Below are 19,706 nucleotides of genomic sequence, written 5' to 3' on the forward strand. Positions count from 1 at the left end.
CGATTAGATGGGAGGGGCTAGTGTTTTTGGAGTATGGATGTAATCCTTAGATAGACACTCTTTAGACTTTAGCTTTAGGTTTGTATTTCTCTAAAAAGAGAGAGAAAATTACTATTGTATGTACTCTATTGGTGTCATGTGCCACATTGGCCTTTAAAGACGTTAATATAGTCTTTCTTTCTTTCTTTCTTCTCATGGGTGTTTGTAAGGGTGTGTGTTTGTGAGTGAATAAGAAGAGGAACCTGGAATAACCTTTCTGTCACCCAAATGTGGTAGCTAGGTTATTCCAATTTCCAATCCCTCCTGAATAAAAGGTATTGAGTTCAAGACTCTTGGATAGTTCCTCTGTGTGTGTGTGAAGAAGAAGAGGAACCCGGACTAACCTTTCTATCACCCAAGTGTTGTATAATAGTTATCCCAGTTCCCTCTTGAATAACAAGCCTTGAGAAGACTCGTCAGATAGATCTTTGATGTCTCAAGGGATAGTTCGTACAACATTGAAACTTTTCTTTCTCTTCTTCTTCTTCTCTTTCTTAGCAGTGAACAGTTGCAGGGACACTGGTCGTGACGACTAACACCTTTTGGTTATAAACTTCCCAAAGTGCAGACTTTGTTTCAATTCGATGAACTAATTAAAGTGCTGCATAAGATGGATCAGGTGCAGAGTGTAACCAAAAATGAAAAAACTTCAAAAATTGGCTCGATGAACATAGCAGAAATAATTTCTTGCAATGATTTAACCAAAGAATTGGGGAAATGCTTACCCAAGATAAGTGCACAACTTGTCTAGCCAATCAGAATCTTTTAAATAGTCCCCTATCAATCCTACTGCCTGGACCTCTGCCAAGAAGCATTGTGACATTTGTTAGATACTTTTGCAGCTAAGAGTTCAATTCCAAGCTTCCTAACAAGCTAAAAACCAGATATCACCCAGCAAATCAGTAGCCCAAATAATGTAGGATATTGTGCTTGCCTTTTTCTCCTTCAAGCATGCTTCCATGACCTTCCAATGAACTGAGACCTTTCATCGTATTATTCACCTATGCCATTCATTGGGCATCACATTAACAGAAATTAACACTTAAATCATCAATTCACACTCAAGTCATCAATTCAAGTTAAGCAGCCCTAATAGTGTGAGAGAACTATCTGAGAACTAGTGCCTCAAGAATCCCATGTAAGTGTATACAGTAGCTTCTTGACGTTACCAGAAATCAATCTGATATCTTTGCATCAAATATTCGAAGACAGGATCAAAAATTGGAAGACAGTAGCTATGTAGGAAGAAGGAGAGATAATAACTGACATGCTGTTCATTTAGCATAAGGAAACAAGATTAATATGGTTAAAGTTACTATTAATGGGTCGGCATTAATAGCAAGAAAATACTAATGAAAAGGGTTAAGTATCCATGGCAAACTATGGCTCCTTGATAATTGAGACAATTTTTTGAGAAAGACTGTGCCAGGTCAATGAAGTTCTACAAGAATATGCAAAACTACAAATGTTTCATTGTGTGCCTCTACATGAATTAAGAACTTACACCTCACCCAGGCTTCGATGTGTTGTAGCACAGCTTTGCACCTACTCCCATTAGCTACAGATAGAGACCAATAGACATACATTGGTACCTCCAGAACAGTGGATATGCCAGCCATGTGTCTTAAGGAGTTCAATACACCAAGGATGATGGATTACATTGATCAAAGGTGCCTTGGACTATTCTTGCTGGAATTATGCAAGCATAGATATGCTTTACTATAGAGTTCGACGTAGAGGACCCATTCACAGGCAGGTGACAGATTTCTTCCAAAGCAGCAGATCACCAGGACCCCAAGACACATCACTGCTTTTCTATTGATGGGACTCTCTTGGATAGAGCTACAGAGATTCAAGATCCAGACGCTCCTCGTCCCTCTTGCAGATCACGTCACCAATATATTTACCATCACCGCATCCAAGGCATTTTTGAGAGACATAGAGCAGCTCCTACGAGGTTCTTGAGCGAGTTCATGTGATGTTACTTAGAATGGCAGCTCACTCGAAGGTCAAGCTTTGGGAGATATGCTACCAGCTGGCTCTAGAGGTTCACTTCTTTGTTTACATTTTTAGCCTTTGTTACCTTAGTCTTATACTTTTTTGGTACTGGAAATGTTGATCATATGATGATGATGTAAATTCTGGTCTGATAAGTCTTTTAGCCCTAATACAATAAGCATTGCATTTCATTTCACTCTATCAAAAGAATTGTGGTTTCCACCATATAGTAGGACTTTCTATACTTTCAAGGAGGAACGTTTATGGTTCAGAGGCTCTCTCAAGTAGGAGTGTTAGTATCTTTTTTTTTTCGAGAAAAAGATCCTTCTAATAGTTAATAAAACTGCCCATAGGGCTACAACCACCTCTACTAGACAAGGCTACATCAACCATAAGGGGAGACTCCTCCAATGAAAAAAGTTAAAACAGCATATGTACAATGAGGGCTAAATCAAGAGATGGGAGGAGGGAAAAGCCACACAGGTGGACGGTAGTGCCATCTGAGCTTAGCCCCGACCATGGTGAAGAAAGGCCCAGGGCGTCAGAGTCGAAGGAACTCCTCTCTGCGCCCCCGCATGCGGTCGGAGCTGCCCTGAAGTCTCTCTAACTGTCCCCTAAGAGTATGGATCAACTCAAGCCAAAAATCTCGAACAGTCTCCATTGGTGGCACAAGGCGAGCCTCGAAGATGCGGAAGCAACGTGCCCGCCAAATGAACCAGAGTGTCAAGCCACAGACGAGCTCCCAACACACCTCTCTCGCACTACACCACTCCTGTGGGGTAAGCTCTGTAGCAGGCTGGAGTGTAGGTCGACCCCCCTGTATCACTATCATCCTGCTGGTGGAGGATAGCTCAAACTGTAGTACAAGGCTCGTGAGAGTGGACCAAGCAGCTGCCCCCCAAGTGTACTATCCTGCTGTGGAAAAAGTTGGCATCAGCCGTAGGACCCGAAGCCAAACTTGTTGTGCCATAGGGTAGTCCCACAGACAGTGACGCTGACTCTCCAAAGGATGGTCACAAGCTGGGCATGCTACCGACAAGCCATCATGTACTAGCCAACTCCCCACTGTTGTAGCTCTATGTGCAACTAGCCATAGGAACAAAGTGACTCGCCGCGGTTGTCTGGCGTCCCACAACCTCGCCCGAAAGGCTGACAAGAACTCGGTTGTGAGAACCTCCTCCTGTCAATGAGGTGTTGCAACAAGACGAGCCTCTCTCCGTGTTGCCAGTTTGTGACGTCCCAACTGAACAGTGTACTGAAAGAAAGGGACCCCTGGATGGTTGGTTGAGGAGAAAGGGTCCCTCCAAAACCACTCTCCAGGATCCCACTGCACTCATGCGAGTGGACAGATCTCCCAAGCCCAAAGCCTCCAATGGCCTGTCTCAAGAGCTGTTGGGTTAGGATCAATGACACAAGTCCTCCCGCAGATGCCCACTACTCGGATCCTCTGAAAACAACACTCTGCAATCTGTGGAGCCTCTATTGAGACTTTGTGTAGTCGACCCTCGCCCTATATCTCAAAGAACATGGAGGGCATAGTCTCTGAGCAAGCTCGAACTGCGATGAGGACCTCCAGTCGCGTGAAGGCCCCCATCCATCTAGGAGCTGTTGTCTCTAGATGCGTGAGCCACTCAGCTAGTACTGCCTCTGTGATGTCCTGACATATGCTCTGCACCTCTCATGCCCTGCAGTTGGATGCTCTATATCTCCTTTGGCAAACATGAGAACTGAAGCCAATCACCTAGAGTGCGTGCTGGACCCTCTGTAAAGATCCATCTAATGGAAGGTCTCCAAGGGCCTCCTGCCTGTGGCACTTGAGCTCTAAGTTGCTTAAGCAAAAACTCCTTCCAGGGATCCTCCCCTGGAAGCAGTCCTCTGACAACAACCTTCCCAAGAAGGGCTCTGCTCTGTTGTGCTCGGTCTATGATCCCCACCCCCTTAGAACAAGGTAGAGTGATGACATGCCAAGCTACCTTGGCCAAGGCTATTTGAGAGTTGCGCCTTGACCAAAGAAAGTTCCTGATTAGCCTCTCTACCTGGCTGATGCAAGAGCTCGAAAAGATCCAAGATGTAATGTACCACATAGTAGCCAACACCTGGTTAACCACTACAACTCTGCCTGCCAAAGAGAGTGTCGAACTCCTCCTGATGGACAAGAGGAGGGGAGCAATCTATTGCTCAGGAGACAAGTCTAGGCCAACCTACCAGCACAAGTAGCGAACTGCAGTCCCTAGGGGAATCCATCTAAAACCCTTACCTGGCAGCCAATCAAGCGTAGGAGCATTGCCAACCCAGAAAGCCATTGTCTTCCTTCAATTGATAAGTGCGCCTTATGCAGAAAAAAACAACTCTAGAGCCTGCTCCATTTGTGCAGGTTGGCCTCTTGGCCCTCCAAGTACAAAGCTGAATCGTTTGCAAACTAAGCATCCAGTCGCCCATCACCCGAATAGGGAGCGCTAAGCCACGTAGACCAACCTGCTGTGAAACCAAGGATCTGCTCATTGCCTCAGCATAGAACAGAAAGAGAAAGGGGCTAGAGGACAGCCCTCTCTGACCGAGCGTGTGAGCAAGAAACGGTCTCCTCTACCTCCTGCCAAAAGCACTTGACTGTGTCCACGTGTGTAGAGAGCTGACACACCTCTAATCGAAGCATCTAAGAAGCCCATCCTGAGTAGAGTTCCCTCCAAGAAGTTCCAGTCAACTCTGTCGTAGGCCTTCTCAAAATCGAGAAGAAATATCACCAGATCCTCACCTCGGAGGCACGCCAGGGAAGATGCCTCCCAAAAAGTAAAGATGTTGTCAAGGATATTGCACTCCTTGACAAAACCTGTCCGGGTCCCATGTATAATGCTCTCTAGAAGTGGCTCAATCCTCAAACTCAGAGCCTTGGCTAGAATTTTGTAGACTGAGTTGAGGATGATGATGAGCTGCCACTGCCAAATCTCATCCAAGCAGCCACCCTCCTTGGGAATGAGGTAGATCACGCCCTCACTCATGCTGTCAGGCATCTCTCCTGTGTGCAAGATGTATTGAAAGCGCTGCAAAGATCTGAGCCAAGCAAGTCCCAGTACTCTAAGAAAAAATTGGGAGTCAAACCATCCTCACCGGGACAACTACCTCGGGGAAGTGCTCTGAGAGCCACATAGAGCGCTCCTCTAGTTGAAGAGGCAGCTCAAGCCTCTGGCGCATCTCCTAAGTCACAAGACAAGGCACCTGTGCCCAAACCTGGTCTTTGCATGCATCCTAACGCTCTAATTGAGGCTCTGCTGACAGCAGGTCAAGGTAAAAGGTAGTAGCAATTGCTCGCATGTCCTCAAGCTCTGAAGCAACTAACCCGTCATGCCTTCTCAACTGGCTGACCCTGGCATGCGTATGACGGGGTCCCACTGTCTCAAAGAAAGTCCCTGTCACTTTGTCACCCACCTGGGTCCACTCAGATGCCTATCGACGGAAAGCAAACTCATGGCGCCTCTCCTCTGTGCTAGCAAGCTCTTGGCGAGCCTGCTGCAACTGCTCCTCCAACCAAGGACTGTCTCGATGCTGCTCTTGCATCCTGTGCAAGGAAGCAACGCCCCGTCGGAGACGCTGCTCCTCTCTCGCTGTAGCCAGGCGGGCCATGGACTCCTGAAGAAAAGGCAGACTAAGCTGAGAAAGTCCAGAGGCCACTCTGTGAGCAGGAGAGTCCTGCATGTCTAAGCCCTCTGTCCAAAGAGCCACCACTCGCTCTCTGAGCACGGAGTCTAGAAAAACTCTCTCAAGGATACGTAGCATTGTGCTCCCCTCCTCTATCTATCTCTCAATGTGAGGATCACTGGTGCATGGTCCGAAAAAGAAGTCCCAGCCAGAATGCACACTGTTCCACCCAAGTCACATAAGTGGTCACTAGTGTAGAAGCGATCTATCCGAGATAGTTTCACTCCTCCCACTCTGCGGTCCGAATGAGAGAAAGCTAGGCTGTCTGGGGGCCTCACTAAACTAGAATTCTACCACACATTTGAAACCCGCAAAGTCATACATAACCTCTCCCAAGCTACCAACTGAGCTCCATGCACAGTAGTATGGCTACCTCCGATCCTGTCAAAGGGGTCCTCCAACATGTTGAAGTCACCCCCAATGCACCATTGCTCTACCTACGGTAGAGACTCAACAATATGAGACCAAAACTCTGCATGTGCACTCGCCACAATGGGCGCATAGATGTTCAAGAAGCCCATGAGGCAACCCTGAACCTGCATAGTGATCCACTCAGCCCTGCCTAGCACAATAATCCCTCTGCCCACAATGGCATGCTGCAAAGAATCCGCAATAGTCATACATACCCCTCTGGACACCATTAGGTCCAAATGCAATTGGCCAAAATGTCTCATATCTCCCACGCAAAAGCTGACCACATCGTCATGCGGCTCTCACAAAGATGTTCCTGCAGCATAAGAAGATCAATATCTCCGTCCACAAGGCATCGCTGAAGCTCCTAACGCAATCGACCCCGCTGGCGCTGAAACTGGGGCCCACCTAATCACTGCACGTTCCATGAGACAATCCTCATGGAGAATAATTTTTGAGGCTGGCTTGGATGGGAAATAATTTGCATCCGAGCATCCCCGAGATAGACGTGATTGCAAAGAATGTCTAGCCCAGGCCCAAGCAGAGTGTGTCGTGCGCAGGGCCACCTCATTTGTCCAGGAGTCTTCATGCATGTATACATAGCATAGTGGGCTCTCCATGTCAGTAAAGAAGTGTACCACAATGTGTCTATATCCCGTCGAGTCTGGAGGTGTCACTGACAACTTGGACAATGGCCACAAAGTCTCTAACCCCCAGGTCTCCCATGTGGTGAGAGAACTCAAGGGACTGTACCTGCGGCCACGCCATCACTCAGTCTAGAGTCCACTCAGACTGGTCCCTACCACATAAGGGAAAAGAGAAGCCAACCGCTGTCCCTCTAGCTACAAGGAACAGTACATGAACTCTGAAACAAGCTGTCTCAAAGTCTGGTGAAGGATCGTCGAGAAACCGTGCGCAGTCGTAGGCAAAGAAGTCCCACCTAGGACGAATGTCGAAGCTTGTCACAAGGAACTGCTGCAAAGGGAGACGTCTGCACTAGAAGGGGAGTTCGCAAGAAAGGTTGTCCCTCTCTCGCCAAGCGACTTGTGGCAAAAGTGTTGCCAAGAGATCTCCTAGCAGCCGAGCAAGGTCCTACCCCATAGGTCGGCTGCGGGGTAGGAGCGGGAGGAGGTATGGAAGCAAGGGGGCTAGTGGGAGATGGAGGAGTGGAGGGGCAGGGAGTTACAGAAGGAGAGGGACAGGAGGGGAGGAGGAAGGAGGCCGAGGGTGGGGGGGGGGGGGGGGGGGGGGGGGGGGGGGGGGGGGGGAAGGGGGCGGAGAACTCAGAGGGAGGAGGGGCTGGTGAAGGTGAGGCTAAGGTGGAGGGTGGAGCTGGGACCTCGTCTTCTTGAAGAGGATCAATAAGGTTCTCTGTGGGAACCCACTACTGCTGGTTTGGAGCCTGGCGACCACCTCGAGAGCCAGGCTAACGTGGTGGCCCCTATCAACGCCGACCACCAACCTGTTGCTAGTCCTTGTCTGCCTGAGCCCCAATCTCGGAGGGTGAGTCTACCAGAGTACCCTGTGACTCTGTCTGCCTGTGACTCTGTCTGCTGCTACTGGTGGCCCTAGGAGGCTGGGGCTGAGCCTACGGTGTAGGTCGGGGTCTCCTCCGTGGACAGGCCTTTGCAAGATGGTCCATCTGACGACAAATAAAACACTAATTCGGGAGGCCCGAATACTCCACGCTCTGACGGAACCAACCTCCACTCCCCCGAGGTAGTAGGATGACCTTCGGGAGAGTGTGGGTGTCCCGAACCAAAACACGTATTGTGGGAATGCCGACCGCCTTGGCAGCTATAGAGGCTGCCGTACGATGCGTCTCCGGGAAAGTCCCAATCGCTGAGCCTATCCTGGATAGGAGCGGAAGGTACTCCCTCCTCAGGCAATGAAGCAGATTGAGATAGAAGGGTCTGCCTCCTCAACAAGAACGTCGATAGCTGGGTCGAAACCATGGCACCACTGTTGAAAATGAGCTCGAATTTCTCGGCTCATCGCAATGACCTTGGACACCATCTCGGGAGTGTCAAACTCTATCTGGTAATAGCCACGCCCAAGAAGCTAAACGTCGAGGATCTTGCCCACCTCTGCTAAAAGGCGGGCCTGGAGGAGATCACGCACCTCTCCTCTGCTAAAAGGCGGGCCTGGAGGAGATCACGCACCTCTCCTCTGCTAGGTCAGGTGCCGATGATCTTGCTAGAGACGGAGGTCGCTTGGAGGAGCTCCACCTCTACAGCTAGGCTCGCTTGCTCTCTCGACAAGAGAGAAAGTCGAATGGTGGGCTCTGCAGGGTCGGGCGATGGGGCTTCTGGAGAGTCCCTCTGGGGCGGAGCATGAGCCTCCATCTGTGTCTACTGCTATAAATGTTGCGGATAAAGAGGACCAGACGACGACGGTTTCCGAGAGAGCTCCGACGGTGAAGGTCAAGCCATCAAAGGCAAGGCATCAGCAGAAGCGGGCAGGATGGCAGCCAGCGGAAGGGGCAGCGCAAGGGGGGGTGGGCGAGGGAGCAGCGCAGAGGCGGGGCTGGAGCGAGGGATGGAGCACGAGGACGGGGGGGGGGGACGAGGCAACGCAGGGGTGGGGGCGGGACAGCAGCAGCGAGCTTTCCGTGTTAGAATCTTTTACATTCTAAGAGTTGGTTACTAGAAAGAAATGGAGTATGCAAGCAATAGAAAGCCATGAATACCATCTGAACAGCTTAATTTGCAATATCGCTGTGCTAGAATTCGACATGTACCTTGCAGCAGAGCCAGGAAAGAACTTTGGATTCATTGAGTCTATAAAACTTTGAAGTTCCAATTTCTGTCAAATAGTAAGAACTGTTACCTGCCTCTGTAAAACATTATTTTGGTTTCATGTCATGGAGATCAGGAGTTTGACAGCTTTAAAAATATTACCTCGAACTTCACAAACCGAATCAAGTGTGTCACCAAGAAGACATGAAAAGTGCTGATAGCCAGGATAGTCTTCAACATACAAAATCTCTTCTAGAGATCTAAATTTCCCTGCATCATCTGCTTTCTGCAGGAAATGAGCCAAGGCAAGGTGATCAGCTTCAGCAGTATATATTTTCACACATACACACTACTCTCATTTGCAATTAAGTTTCCAGCTGTGAGCTGGCATTGCCTGTAACTCAGCCAGGGGAGGCAGCAATACACAAGGCATGTGCACACGTGTGTGGACGCATGCACACATGTATACACATAAACCTACATACATACATATAGATAGACATACGTAACTTTGCATCCCCTCACAGAACGTTCAGTTTCAATTCTCATTAACTAAGGCCAGGATAGCAGATGGTTGAAGCAAAATCTTAGGGATTGGGGGCTCAAAAAATTGCTCGATGCCAGATAGAGCAACCACTTGAAGAGGTTGCAATGGCCGATTAAAAACATTATACTTGTTGCAGGTGCTCAAGCTTCACCATGTGGTCTCAAGGGCTTTTGTGCTGAAGCAAAAGGGGGAGGCATGCATACTCATGTATGATATGTATGCCATCATGCATTAAGGAGCTATGGCTTAAAGAACAAGCTTATTTGCTCCACCAATCATAGCAAACTGCCTTATAAAGTGCTCATGCTCATTGAAGTTAGCTCTTGATTATGAATGATAACATATAATGAAGTCAAACTTTAAGCCAAAGGAAAACAACAGCCTAACCTTCATTCGAGCTTCATCAAGAATGGGCAAAAGAAGAAATATAGGGTCCACTGGTGTACCTACATACAGGCTTCCATCTGGAAAAAAACAACAGCCAAAGGTTTTTGAGAATAAAATAAAAAGCGAAGAACCAAAATGAAAGTTGCAACAAACTCTGCCTGTCAAAAACTCGATGCCTATGTTACCTTTCAAAGCTAAAATGAAAATCAAGAACCTTTCTGAAGCTCACATCACTGGACATCAAAAATCACTAGCCAAGGATGATTCATTTACACCTTGAAAGTACTAATGTACACCATATTGCTGCACTACTCTTCCAGAATGATCTTAAACAACCCCTGTACACGCTTCAGCACTCAAACTAGCTAACGCAGAAGCGAATATCATCAGATTTTAAATGTGATTCAAATTTTGATGCTGCTCATGTGCCTGGAAGAACTAGTTTGGTACCTGGACACTAAAATGACCTCTGGACTTTATTATGTCCTGTGACTACAGAAAAATCATGGGATTATTTGGGCATGAAGTTGGCCTTGCCCAAGGATCAATTATATCCAATGGCATAGCCAAACACCTTAAAAAGTCCCCTAGATTTTTATTTGAGTTTTAAGAAAAATGTTTTAGACATTTTTGGAGAGGTAACAAAAATTTGGTGGTTGAAGCTTCATAAAAGCTCGTCAAATACAACGTGAGAGCATTGGGTGATATTGCCGCTTCTGGAGGGACCCATAGTGGGTTGCCAGCAAGGAACTAATGATAAGTAGTGCCTGATGCTGGGCATCCTCGGCAATGGATGATGATGATAATGATTTTCAGGCTGACAATTTGAGTCTTTTAGTTTTAGTCTTTCACTTTGCTTCATTTTATTTTTGTACCCAAACATTGGATTAGATCCATAAGGATTGTATCAGTTTGGTTTCATAGGTCATTTTGGCCCTTTGAAGACGTTTAATATAGCATTTCATTTCTCTCGACTAACATTTTTGGGTTCCCACCCTCTTCTATCCCTTTTCTATTTGTTTTGTGCAGAGAATCTCAAAGCTTCTTCATGTACTAAATCACAACACGCTTGCTGCTGCTGAAATCAACGTACATGGCTTCTACACAACTACCAAAACCCTCAAAAGCTTTTCTCTCAGCTTGGAAGGCCAACATGTACGCATTCCTGCCTCATTCTTTGGAGAGGAATGGGCCAAGAAGCAATATTGGGATGCCTGGAGTACCCAACACTTCGCAAGCACAATCATAGGATTGAATGCAAGGTCTGTAACTTTGAAATGCTTGTTTGAAGGTGATACTATGGTCTATCAAGTGTCACGGAAGGATCTAGAGAAGTATGTTCCTCCACCGCTTTGTCTTGGAGATGATGTGCAGATAAATGAGATTAAAATTCTGCAGCATGGGCATATTGATTGGTGTCAGCAAGATATTGTGTCGGCTTCCTACTTGGCTGAATGCAAGAGCAAACATCAGATCCAAAATCTTCAACATCTAGCCCTTCTTGCAAGCAGCTCAACATGTGACAAAGAAAGTGGAGGGTTGGGCTTGCTGGCTGCTGATATGCACGGAATACCACTTGCAAGAGTGGAAGCACCTTCATCTTCTAAGGCAGCAAAGAGAGGCAGACCATGCAAGAGGATTGTGATTGGAAGAGGAAGGCCTCGTAATCAAGAAGCCCAATCTGCACCAATATCTAGACCTCCTTCCTCTTGTTTAACATCACCCCTCACTTCTCCATCTCTAGGTGAAAGAGGAGCACTTGATAACAACCGGTGACATATCCTCCTCCTTTTTCTTCCACAGCAATAAACATAGATGGAGGCTCCTACTCCAACTCAAAGGGACTCAAATGAAGCCCCCTCGCTCAGCCTTGCAGAGCCAACCATCCGACTTGCTCTATTGCCGACAGAGCAAGCGAGGCTTGCAGCAGAGGTGAAGCGCCTCCAAGCCACCTTTGTCATCTGCGAGATTATCGGCACCCAACCCAGCAAAGCTGAGGTGTGCGATCTCCTTCAAGTCTGCCTTCTTGCAGAGGTGGGAAAGATCATCGATGTTCAGATCCTTGAGCATAATTACTACCAAATCGGAGCCGAGACTCCCGAGATGGCTTCCAAGGTCATTTCCATGAGCCTGCTAGCCATCCGTGAAATCAAGGCTCATTTTCAACACTGGCGCCATGGTTTCCACCCAGCTTCTAATGTTCTTGTCAAGGAATCAGATTTGCCCATTTCCGTTTGCTTCCCCGGCTAAAGAAGAGAGTACCTCCCACTTTTATCCAGGATTGGCTCCGAGATTGGGACATTCTTGCAAACTCCGTGCATGGCAACTTCAGTCACTACCAAGGCAACATATATACCTAGTACGCACTCTGCTCTGGGACACTGTAGCGCGGATAATGTGTCGTGCTCTCTACAGTGTGGGTGCCCCTCAGTGCAATGTGCGTGACAATCTCACTCAAACAAATGGAAACTCTCTCAAACAGAATGAAACACAGAAACAATGGATAACAACAGAGACACAACAGTGGACCAGAACATGTGGACTCGACTAACTCAAAGAACCATGTACAGACTCTGGCGTGGCAGCACACTCAGCTCCAGCCCAGGACTCACAGGTACAAATGGGGTGTCGAGGCTCAGATGTGCAGGGATGGTGAAGCAGTGCTCTGTGTAAGAGTCTCTACTCTCTAAGACGATGTTGGACCAAAGGTGAAGAAGAAGATAATGATCACCAACCGCTACTACTCATATGTACTACCGTAAAGAGCCACCAACGGCTCATAAATGTCAGCCATGTGGTGACCTGGCCACGAGGTCCACTAGACCACCGTCGGTCGTAGGTAGGTACCCTACCACGTCACTCCCAGACCAAGGTCCGTCCAGTGTGAACCAGTCCCAGTGTAACCCACTGTCCAACTGTATGTCCTGTGAAGTGACTGTAGCTCTGCTACAGGTTGCCCGCCACAAGACCGCTCACCGTCTCGGTGAGAGGAATACTAAAAAAACTGTGATGGAAAACCACTAGCTACTGCATCCGTACATCTTTCTTGATTGCAATCGCCTTCAGCTTGTAACTAAGCAAGAACCAGTATGTATGATTGCATAGCCTGGTCCATGCTTGCAGTTGCCATACTTTTCTGCAACAACACTCTTCTCGAAAAGATGGATTACCATAAGCCCGAGTAACACCGCAAATAGGGTTAAGCTCCATCATGATGCCAGAATGAAAGGGCCTTCACGGCAAACAGGATGGGACCCAAGTGAATGGAGCCGATCATGCAGGGTGGGGAAAACTTGCTGAACCTGAGAGGGGTGGGGAGGGCTAGATAGGGGCGAGGGGGAGGGGGAGGGGGCGGGGGAGTGGGTAGGGGCGAGGGTGGGAAGGGCTAGATAGGGGCGAGGGGGGGGAGAGGGTGGGTAGGTGCGAGAGGGAAGGGCTAGATAGGGGCGAGAGGGGGTGAGGGGGTGGGTAGGGGCGAGAGGGGGAGGGTAGGGGCGAGGGGAAGGGAGAGGGTGGGTAGGGGCGAGAGGGGGTATGTGGGTGGGTAGGGGCGAGAGGGGGAGGGTAGGGGCGAGGGGAAGGGGGAGGGTGGGTAGGGGCGAGGGTGTGTGAGGGGGTGGGTAGGGGCGAGTGGGGGTGGGTAGGGTTAGGATAGGGGCGAGGGTAAGAGAGGGGGTGGGTAGGGCTAGGAGGAAAAGGGTAGGGACGAGTAGGGGAGGGTAGGGACGAGAGTGTGTGAGGGGGTGGGTAGGGGCGAGGGTATGTGAGGGGGTGGGTAGGGACGAGGGTGTGTTGGTAAGGGCGAGGAAGGTCAGAGCATTATGAAAGTGCAGGTTGAGGACAGAACCAACTATTCTCAGCAAGACAACGAGCAAGAGTAGGGAATTCATCCAGCACATCAAGCAAGACCTGCTCTGTGAAGGGAGTTGGCTAGACACAGAGGTTAGCTTCGTTCTGGTTGGAGAAGCAGACACCAATGGGGCTGATGTTTGAAGGGGGTTGAACTCCTGTAGGGGAGATTTCTTTTTGCTTATATACTTTTTCCTCGGCTTTCCAAATTCAACGGCTTTTATCAAGAGGGCTTTCACCGAGAGCGCATCAGGAGTATCTTCTGTGACCTTCAACTCTTGAGCTGGCTCATGTGGCTCATAAGGTTTAGTTACCTTGGAAACATTGGAAGAAGGTGTACCTTCAAGTAAAGAGTGAATTGAAACTCCAAAACAGGGCATAGATTTGGTAGCATCCAACCATTCCAATAGATCCTCATCTGACCCGTCAGGTGGAGTAGGCTGTTCCAATTCGAGGCTGGTTGCTAAGGACAAAGAACTATGTTGCACCACGGGATCCATACCACCTTCTAAGAGAATGGGTTGCATCGAGGAGCCAGAATTATGTATCCACATTGCATCATTTCCCCAATCGTGGAGTGCTTTAGTGTGTCGCAGCCATGGTCTTCCAATAAGCAAGGGAAATCTGCCCTCAACCTGGGGAAGACGAACCACCACAAAATCCAAGTTAAAAGTAAAGTCTTGTACCTGCAGAGGCACATTATCCACTATGCCCACTGGGTAGACTGTCCGTTGGTCGGCCAATGTAACTGTGAAGGGAGCAGGGCGAGTAGGCTGTAGACCTAGAGCTAGCATAGTGAACTCGGGCATCAGGTTGATGCCAGATCCACCATCCACTATCACTCCTGAGAATTGCCGACCTAAAACGGACACTGTCAGGCGAGGGCTTCTATAATCAGTGAGTGGAGCAGCAGGATTGGATATCATATAGGACTCTGATTGTCGCACTGGGAGGTGCCCGCCACTAGGACCTGCTCCAGGGTAAAGTGACTGAATAACTGCAAGGGTGTCACTTCTGAAACTCGCATCTAGTCGAAGCATGTCATAGAGGGACACTTGTTGGAAAGTGTTCTTCAAGACTGTCTCTGCTGTATGCTTCTCTTTTTCTACCTGTTGTTGTTCCTCTGGCACTTTGATCTTTTGTAAGTCAGCAACTGCTTCTAAGAAAGCCCCATCAATATCGGAGAGCATCGTAAAAGATCCTTTCTTAGCACTAGAGGATGGCATGTCTGCTGCTAGAGGAGGTGTAGGCATTGGGGAGGAAAGGGTTGTACCTGCTGGAAGATTGAGGCCTAGGGCTGCCCTCTGAGCTCGTGTGAGGACACCAGCTGGCTCCTCTACCAGCTGCAACTTGTTTTGAGAGGCAATCATATGGGCAGAAAGGGGTGGCTTGGGGTTGGTACTAACTGCTATCAAATTGATCTTGGGAAAGGTGAATTCAGGTTGGCTCTGACTTGGGCTCGCAGAGGTAGAGGCGCGTTGTTTTGGACAATCCTTAGTGTAGTGATCCTGAGCCTCAGGGCAAAGTTGGCACGGAGAAGAGCCTTCTGGCAGAGGGCATTTGCTCTGATAATGCCCATACTCACCGCATCTGTAGCAGAGTATGGGCCGATTGGAAGGACGAAACGGGGGACGAGGTGGTTGCTGCATGGAGTTGGAGGCTGAAGTGTAGAAGCTCTGAGGGGTTGAGGTGGCATTAGCATTATAAAAACTTTGAGTCGGGAAAGTACTTGACATACCTTGGACAGCAGGGATATTGAGCAAAGGTGGCATGTAGTTGGGATGGCCGTAGTGGGAAACCATGTTGGATGATGGTGCTAACCCTTGTTGGAGAGAAGGACCAAGACTTTGCTGTATTTTGTGCAATCCCTTTAGGTAGTAACAATCCTTGTCCACATGTCCAGATTTTTCACAGAAGTGGCAGTAAACCCAAAGGGGGCATTCCTGCGGAGGGTGCCCTGGAGAGCGGCATGAGCTACACCAAACCGTAGCCTTAGTCTCTTGCAGACACTTGAGATCTTCTAGCTCGCGCTTAATCTGTTCCAATGCCTCATGATTTGGAGGCTTCTCTTGTCTAAGAGAGAAGGACCTCTCCTCTTGAAGAGCTCGCTGTAACTTTAGGGCTTCCAGTTCCCTGCGTAAAGAAGTTAAAGGATCAGCAGGACTACCTTCCGAGAACACAGAGGGAGTATCTATGTGAGGAGAGTTGTTGAACAGCTTCCTAGCCCCCTCTATCCTAGTAGCAGCTGCGAAGAACTCCTCGAGAGTGGCGTCGGGTCGGAGACTCTCTCGGAGTTTTTGTTGAGAAGTTTTGGGAAGCGCCTTCTCCACCCACTTTTTAACCATGAATTCACCGGGTTGTTGGGGGAGCTTGGCCACTAGCGACTTAGTTTTAGTCATAAGCTCTGCAAAAGTCTCCTCAGGCTTGAGCACCATGTTGGCCAACTCATCCAACACCTTCTCCTGGTAGTCACCCGGCCTGAAAGCTGCACAGAACTGCTGTCTTAAGGCTGCCCAAGTTGCAAAATGGTTCTCTGCAAACTGGCTGTACCATTTGTCTGCTAAGCCATCCAAGGTGGATAGAAAGAGTACCAAATAAGCATCTTCCCTGTTAAGACCACGACTCCTACAAAGAGATACAAACCTCCTTGCATGGTCGTCAACATCTTCTGAAGAAAGACCTTTGAATGTAGGGAACTTGATGTTTACCTTAGCCAAAACGCTAGCTAATGGCTCCATGATCCCTTGCTGAGCCTGTTGCTCAGTAGCCTGCTGTAGCAAAATAGGAGAGAGCTTCACTGGAGAAGGTGATCTGGAAGATGTAGAACTAGAGGGAGGAATGGGTGATGCCGTATGTGGAGGTATGGGTGATGAGGTTGATGGACTTCTGACAGGTTCCAAGGGTCGTCTTCTGTTGTAGTACTTCAGAGGACTCAGTAGTGCACTTTGACGCTCCAATGACCTCCTTGTATGTGTCATGCAGTAACCTCCAATCCCACCAAGCTTTGGGCAAGAAGACCTTCACTTGGGCAAGTCAACCTACACTTGGCTGAACGTTGTTCTAGACTCTACTAGACCAGGGCGAGTGACTAGACCACCTGGCTTGGACCAGGACGAGGAAGGACTAGACCAGGGACGAGAGGACTAGACCAGGACGAGGATTGGGTGGACCAGGGCGAGAGAGGACCAGACCAACAAGGCGAGAGACTAGACCAGCTAGATTAAGCTGTCAAGGGTGAAACTGGACCAGACCAACACGTTGCACAGGCGAAGCGAAGAAACCAGCTACTCAATAGAGTGAGACTTCAGTTGAGGTCCCACCGTGATCGCCAAAATGAGAGCACCTGTAGCGCGGATAATGTGTCGTGCTCTCTACAGTGTGGGTGCCCCTCAATGCAATGTGCGTGACAATCTCACTCAAACAAATGGAAACTCTCTCAAACAGAATGAAACACAGAAACAATGGATAACAACAGAGACACAACAGTGGACCAGAACATGTGGACTCGACTAACTCAAAGAACCATGTACAGACTCTGGCGTGGCAGCACACTCAGCTCCAGCCCAGGACTCACAGGTACAAATGGGGTGTCGAGGCTCAGATGTGCAGGGATGGTGAAGCAGTGCTCTGTGTAAGAGTCTCTACTCTCTAAGACGATGCTGGACCAAAGGTGAAGAAGAAGATAATGATCACCAACCGCTACTACTCATATGTACTACCGTAAAGAGCCACCAACGGCTCATAAATGTCAACCATGTGGTGACCTGGCCACGAGGTCCACTAGACCACCGTCGGTCGTAGGTAGGTACCCTACCACGTCACTCCCAGACCAAGGTCCGTCCAGTGTGAACCAGTCCCAGTGTAACCCACTGTCCAACTGTATGTCCTGTGAAGTGACTGTAGCCCTGCTACAGGCCCACTCTCCTAAAGGTAGTCCTTCTGTCTAGGGTGAGCAGTGGTTGTTCCCGCAAGAGCGTGGAATATTTGGGACTCCCGAACCAGTGCTTCATATGCAGACAAATGGGACATCTTATGAAGGCATGTCCTCGCAAGAAAACCCAAGTTGCGCCATAGACTCAGCCTCCCAAGGCTGGTGTCACGAAACTGTGACAACCATTATATATATTTATTGGTTTCTTTCATAGCAGCTAAAATACGCGTATTTTATTTAGAATACACGACATCCCATATTGAAACGTACAATACGTCTCATAACGTTTTCTATGCTAACGTTTTTTTTCTCAAATTGTATGTCCTTTTCTAGTTGATCATTTTAAAGCTTCATGGTGCTTGTTTACGTATGCTATGGTTAAATATTGAAGAGTCGCTGAAGAGGTCCATGAACCGCTTCATTTGTTCTTATTAAAGTATCATATCTTAAAAAGATGACTAATTTATTTTTGATTCTCAAAAATACGTCTAGTATGCGTATTGTACACCGCATATTAAACGTCCCATCTCGTACCGTAGCTGCTATGGTTTCTTTCCCTTGATTTTTAAATTTTTATGAAACCCTCTTGTTTAAATCACAAATGCCAAGACATAGCGTGGCCAATGTGAAACGGTCGTTGGCCGAGAGTTTCACCCATAGGAGTCAAGGCCAGGCAACCACGAAATTGTTGGGTCGATCGGCACTGGAATCCGACTAGTAAAGAAGTGGCTAGGCTGAGTTAAAATCATTTAGGCCCCTCAACGAGACTTTATAAGTTGGTGGATACTAGGAATTAAACCAAAAGGAGCAAACTCGACACATGGTAGTAGGAGAGCAACCTGCAGGTCAACACACACTCCAAAGTCTCTTACCCCAGCTGGGGAAGCCCAAAAACTGAGAAGGGGCTGATTTTTGGATCATAAGTGAGCACAGTGTGTGTGTGTGTGTGTGTGTGTGAGTAGTGGGTGCAGGTGATCACAGCTTTAATGGAAAGCTTGCCTTCTCCCTTGTCTCATGCAACCCGCATCTAGCTCTCCCAAGCTCAATGGCTCTGTCAACTAATATACCTCCGGTATAGGTGGCCTCTGAATTCTATTGTGAAGCATGCTTGTCTGACTACCGAGTCCTTGCTCTAAAGAAGTCAGTGATCTCTCTCGATGAATGTCTCCCACTACCTGATCTCCTCAAGAGACTAGCTGTGTCTGCGCAGCTCTAGCATAAACAACCTGAGACATCTCTGATCCTGATATCTCATGACTCTAGCCAACGGTCCAAAGCGCACTCTGAAGACAATGAAAGTGGCCTCGTATCTCATAGTATACTTGACAATGATAAATGTGATGTAACTCTGTCTCTGCCTGTATGAGACACAATTGGCAAATCCTAGCCTCTGTTGGTACTCTCTTGAATCTACCAATCTCAATCTCTAACTGATGTGATGATGTGCACATCCGACCAATAGCACATCGTATCCCATGGGATAAATGAGTGTCCATATAGGCCGGACTGATCACATATCCATCCTCTGTTAGTTGAAGAAGATGCTCTCTATAAAAAGCCATCTTCATGCCCAACTCTTGTGTCGACTGTATCGATGTGCTCCTCGTATCTAGCTAAATCAGATCCTGACGTGTGAGTTCTAGTGATCTTTGTCCGAGTGAGAGATAGGGAGGGCCCATACGAGCATGTTGCATCCCCCTGTAGCACTAACTGTTGGAGGACTCAAGGGCTACCCGAGCATATGTCTCTAAGGAGGTTCCATAAACTGTGCATGAAGGATATTGATCTAGTAAGTGCCTTGACCACGAGAGGGGAGGCAGCCAACTCGGCTCATATAATCTCATGTGGCGCTGAGGCCTTAGCCCGAATCATCCAAGAGATCATAGAGACTAAAGGCCTCTCCATACATCTCCATCCATCAGTGCTACTAGATCTGCCATGATGGTCCATTAAGGGTCCCCAAATCTGAACTCCGTAAAGCATAGCTAAAGCAACTAGTGTGTCAAAAAGCCAAAGCTTTTTTCGAGGTTCCTTACACTGAACCTGCGAACACAGCCTCTCCAATCCTCCCAAGCCTGCATAAGCTCTCCTCAATCTAGTCTCTACTACTCTT

General features: G+C 48.2%; 1 protein-coding gene across 2 annotated transcripts in view; it reads right to left on the reverse strand.

Moving 5' to 3' along the window:
* Positions 1-19,706, reverse strand: part of LOC147442969 (ribonuclease H2 subunit B) — a 165,674-nt gene that overhangs the window by 22,719 nt on the left and 123,249 nt on the right. For both annotated transcript variants that reach the window (XM_086529758.1, XM_086529759.1), the window contains 5 exons: positions 9,814-9,890; positions 9,042-9,165; positions 8,882-8,946; positions 974-1,040; positions 765-840 (listed from right to left, as the gene is read on the reverse strand). In XM_086529758.1, coding sequence (XP_086385884.1) covers positions 765-840; positions 974-1,040; positions 8,882-8,946; positions 9,042-9,165; positions 9,814-9,890 — 409 coding nt within the window. The remainder of the gene's footprint in view (positions 1-764; positions 841-973; positions 1,041-8,881; positions 8,947-9,041; positions 9,166-9,813; positions 9,891-19,706) is intronic.

The sequence above is a fragment of the Adiantum capillus-veneris genome, chromosome 14 (genome assembly GCF_014529385.1).
Source record: "Adiantum capillus-veneris isolate H3 chromosome 14, ASM1452938v2, whole genome shotgun sequence".
Taxonomy (NCBI): Eukaryota; Viridiplantae; Streptophyta; class Polypodiopsida; order Polypodiales; family Pteridaceae; genus Adiantum; species Adiantum capillus-veneris.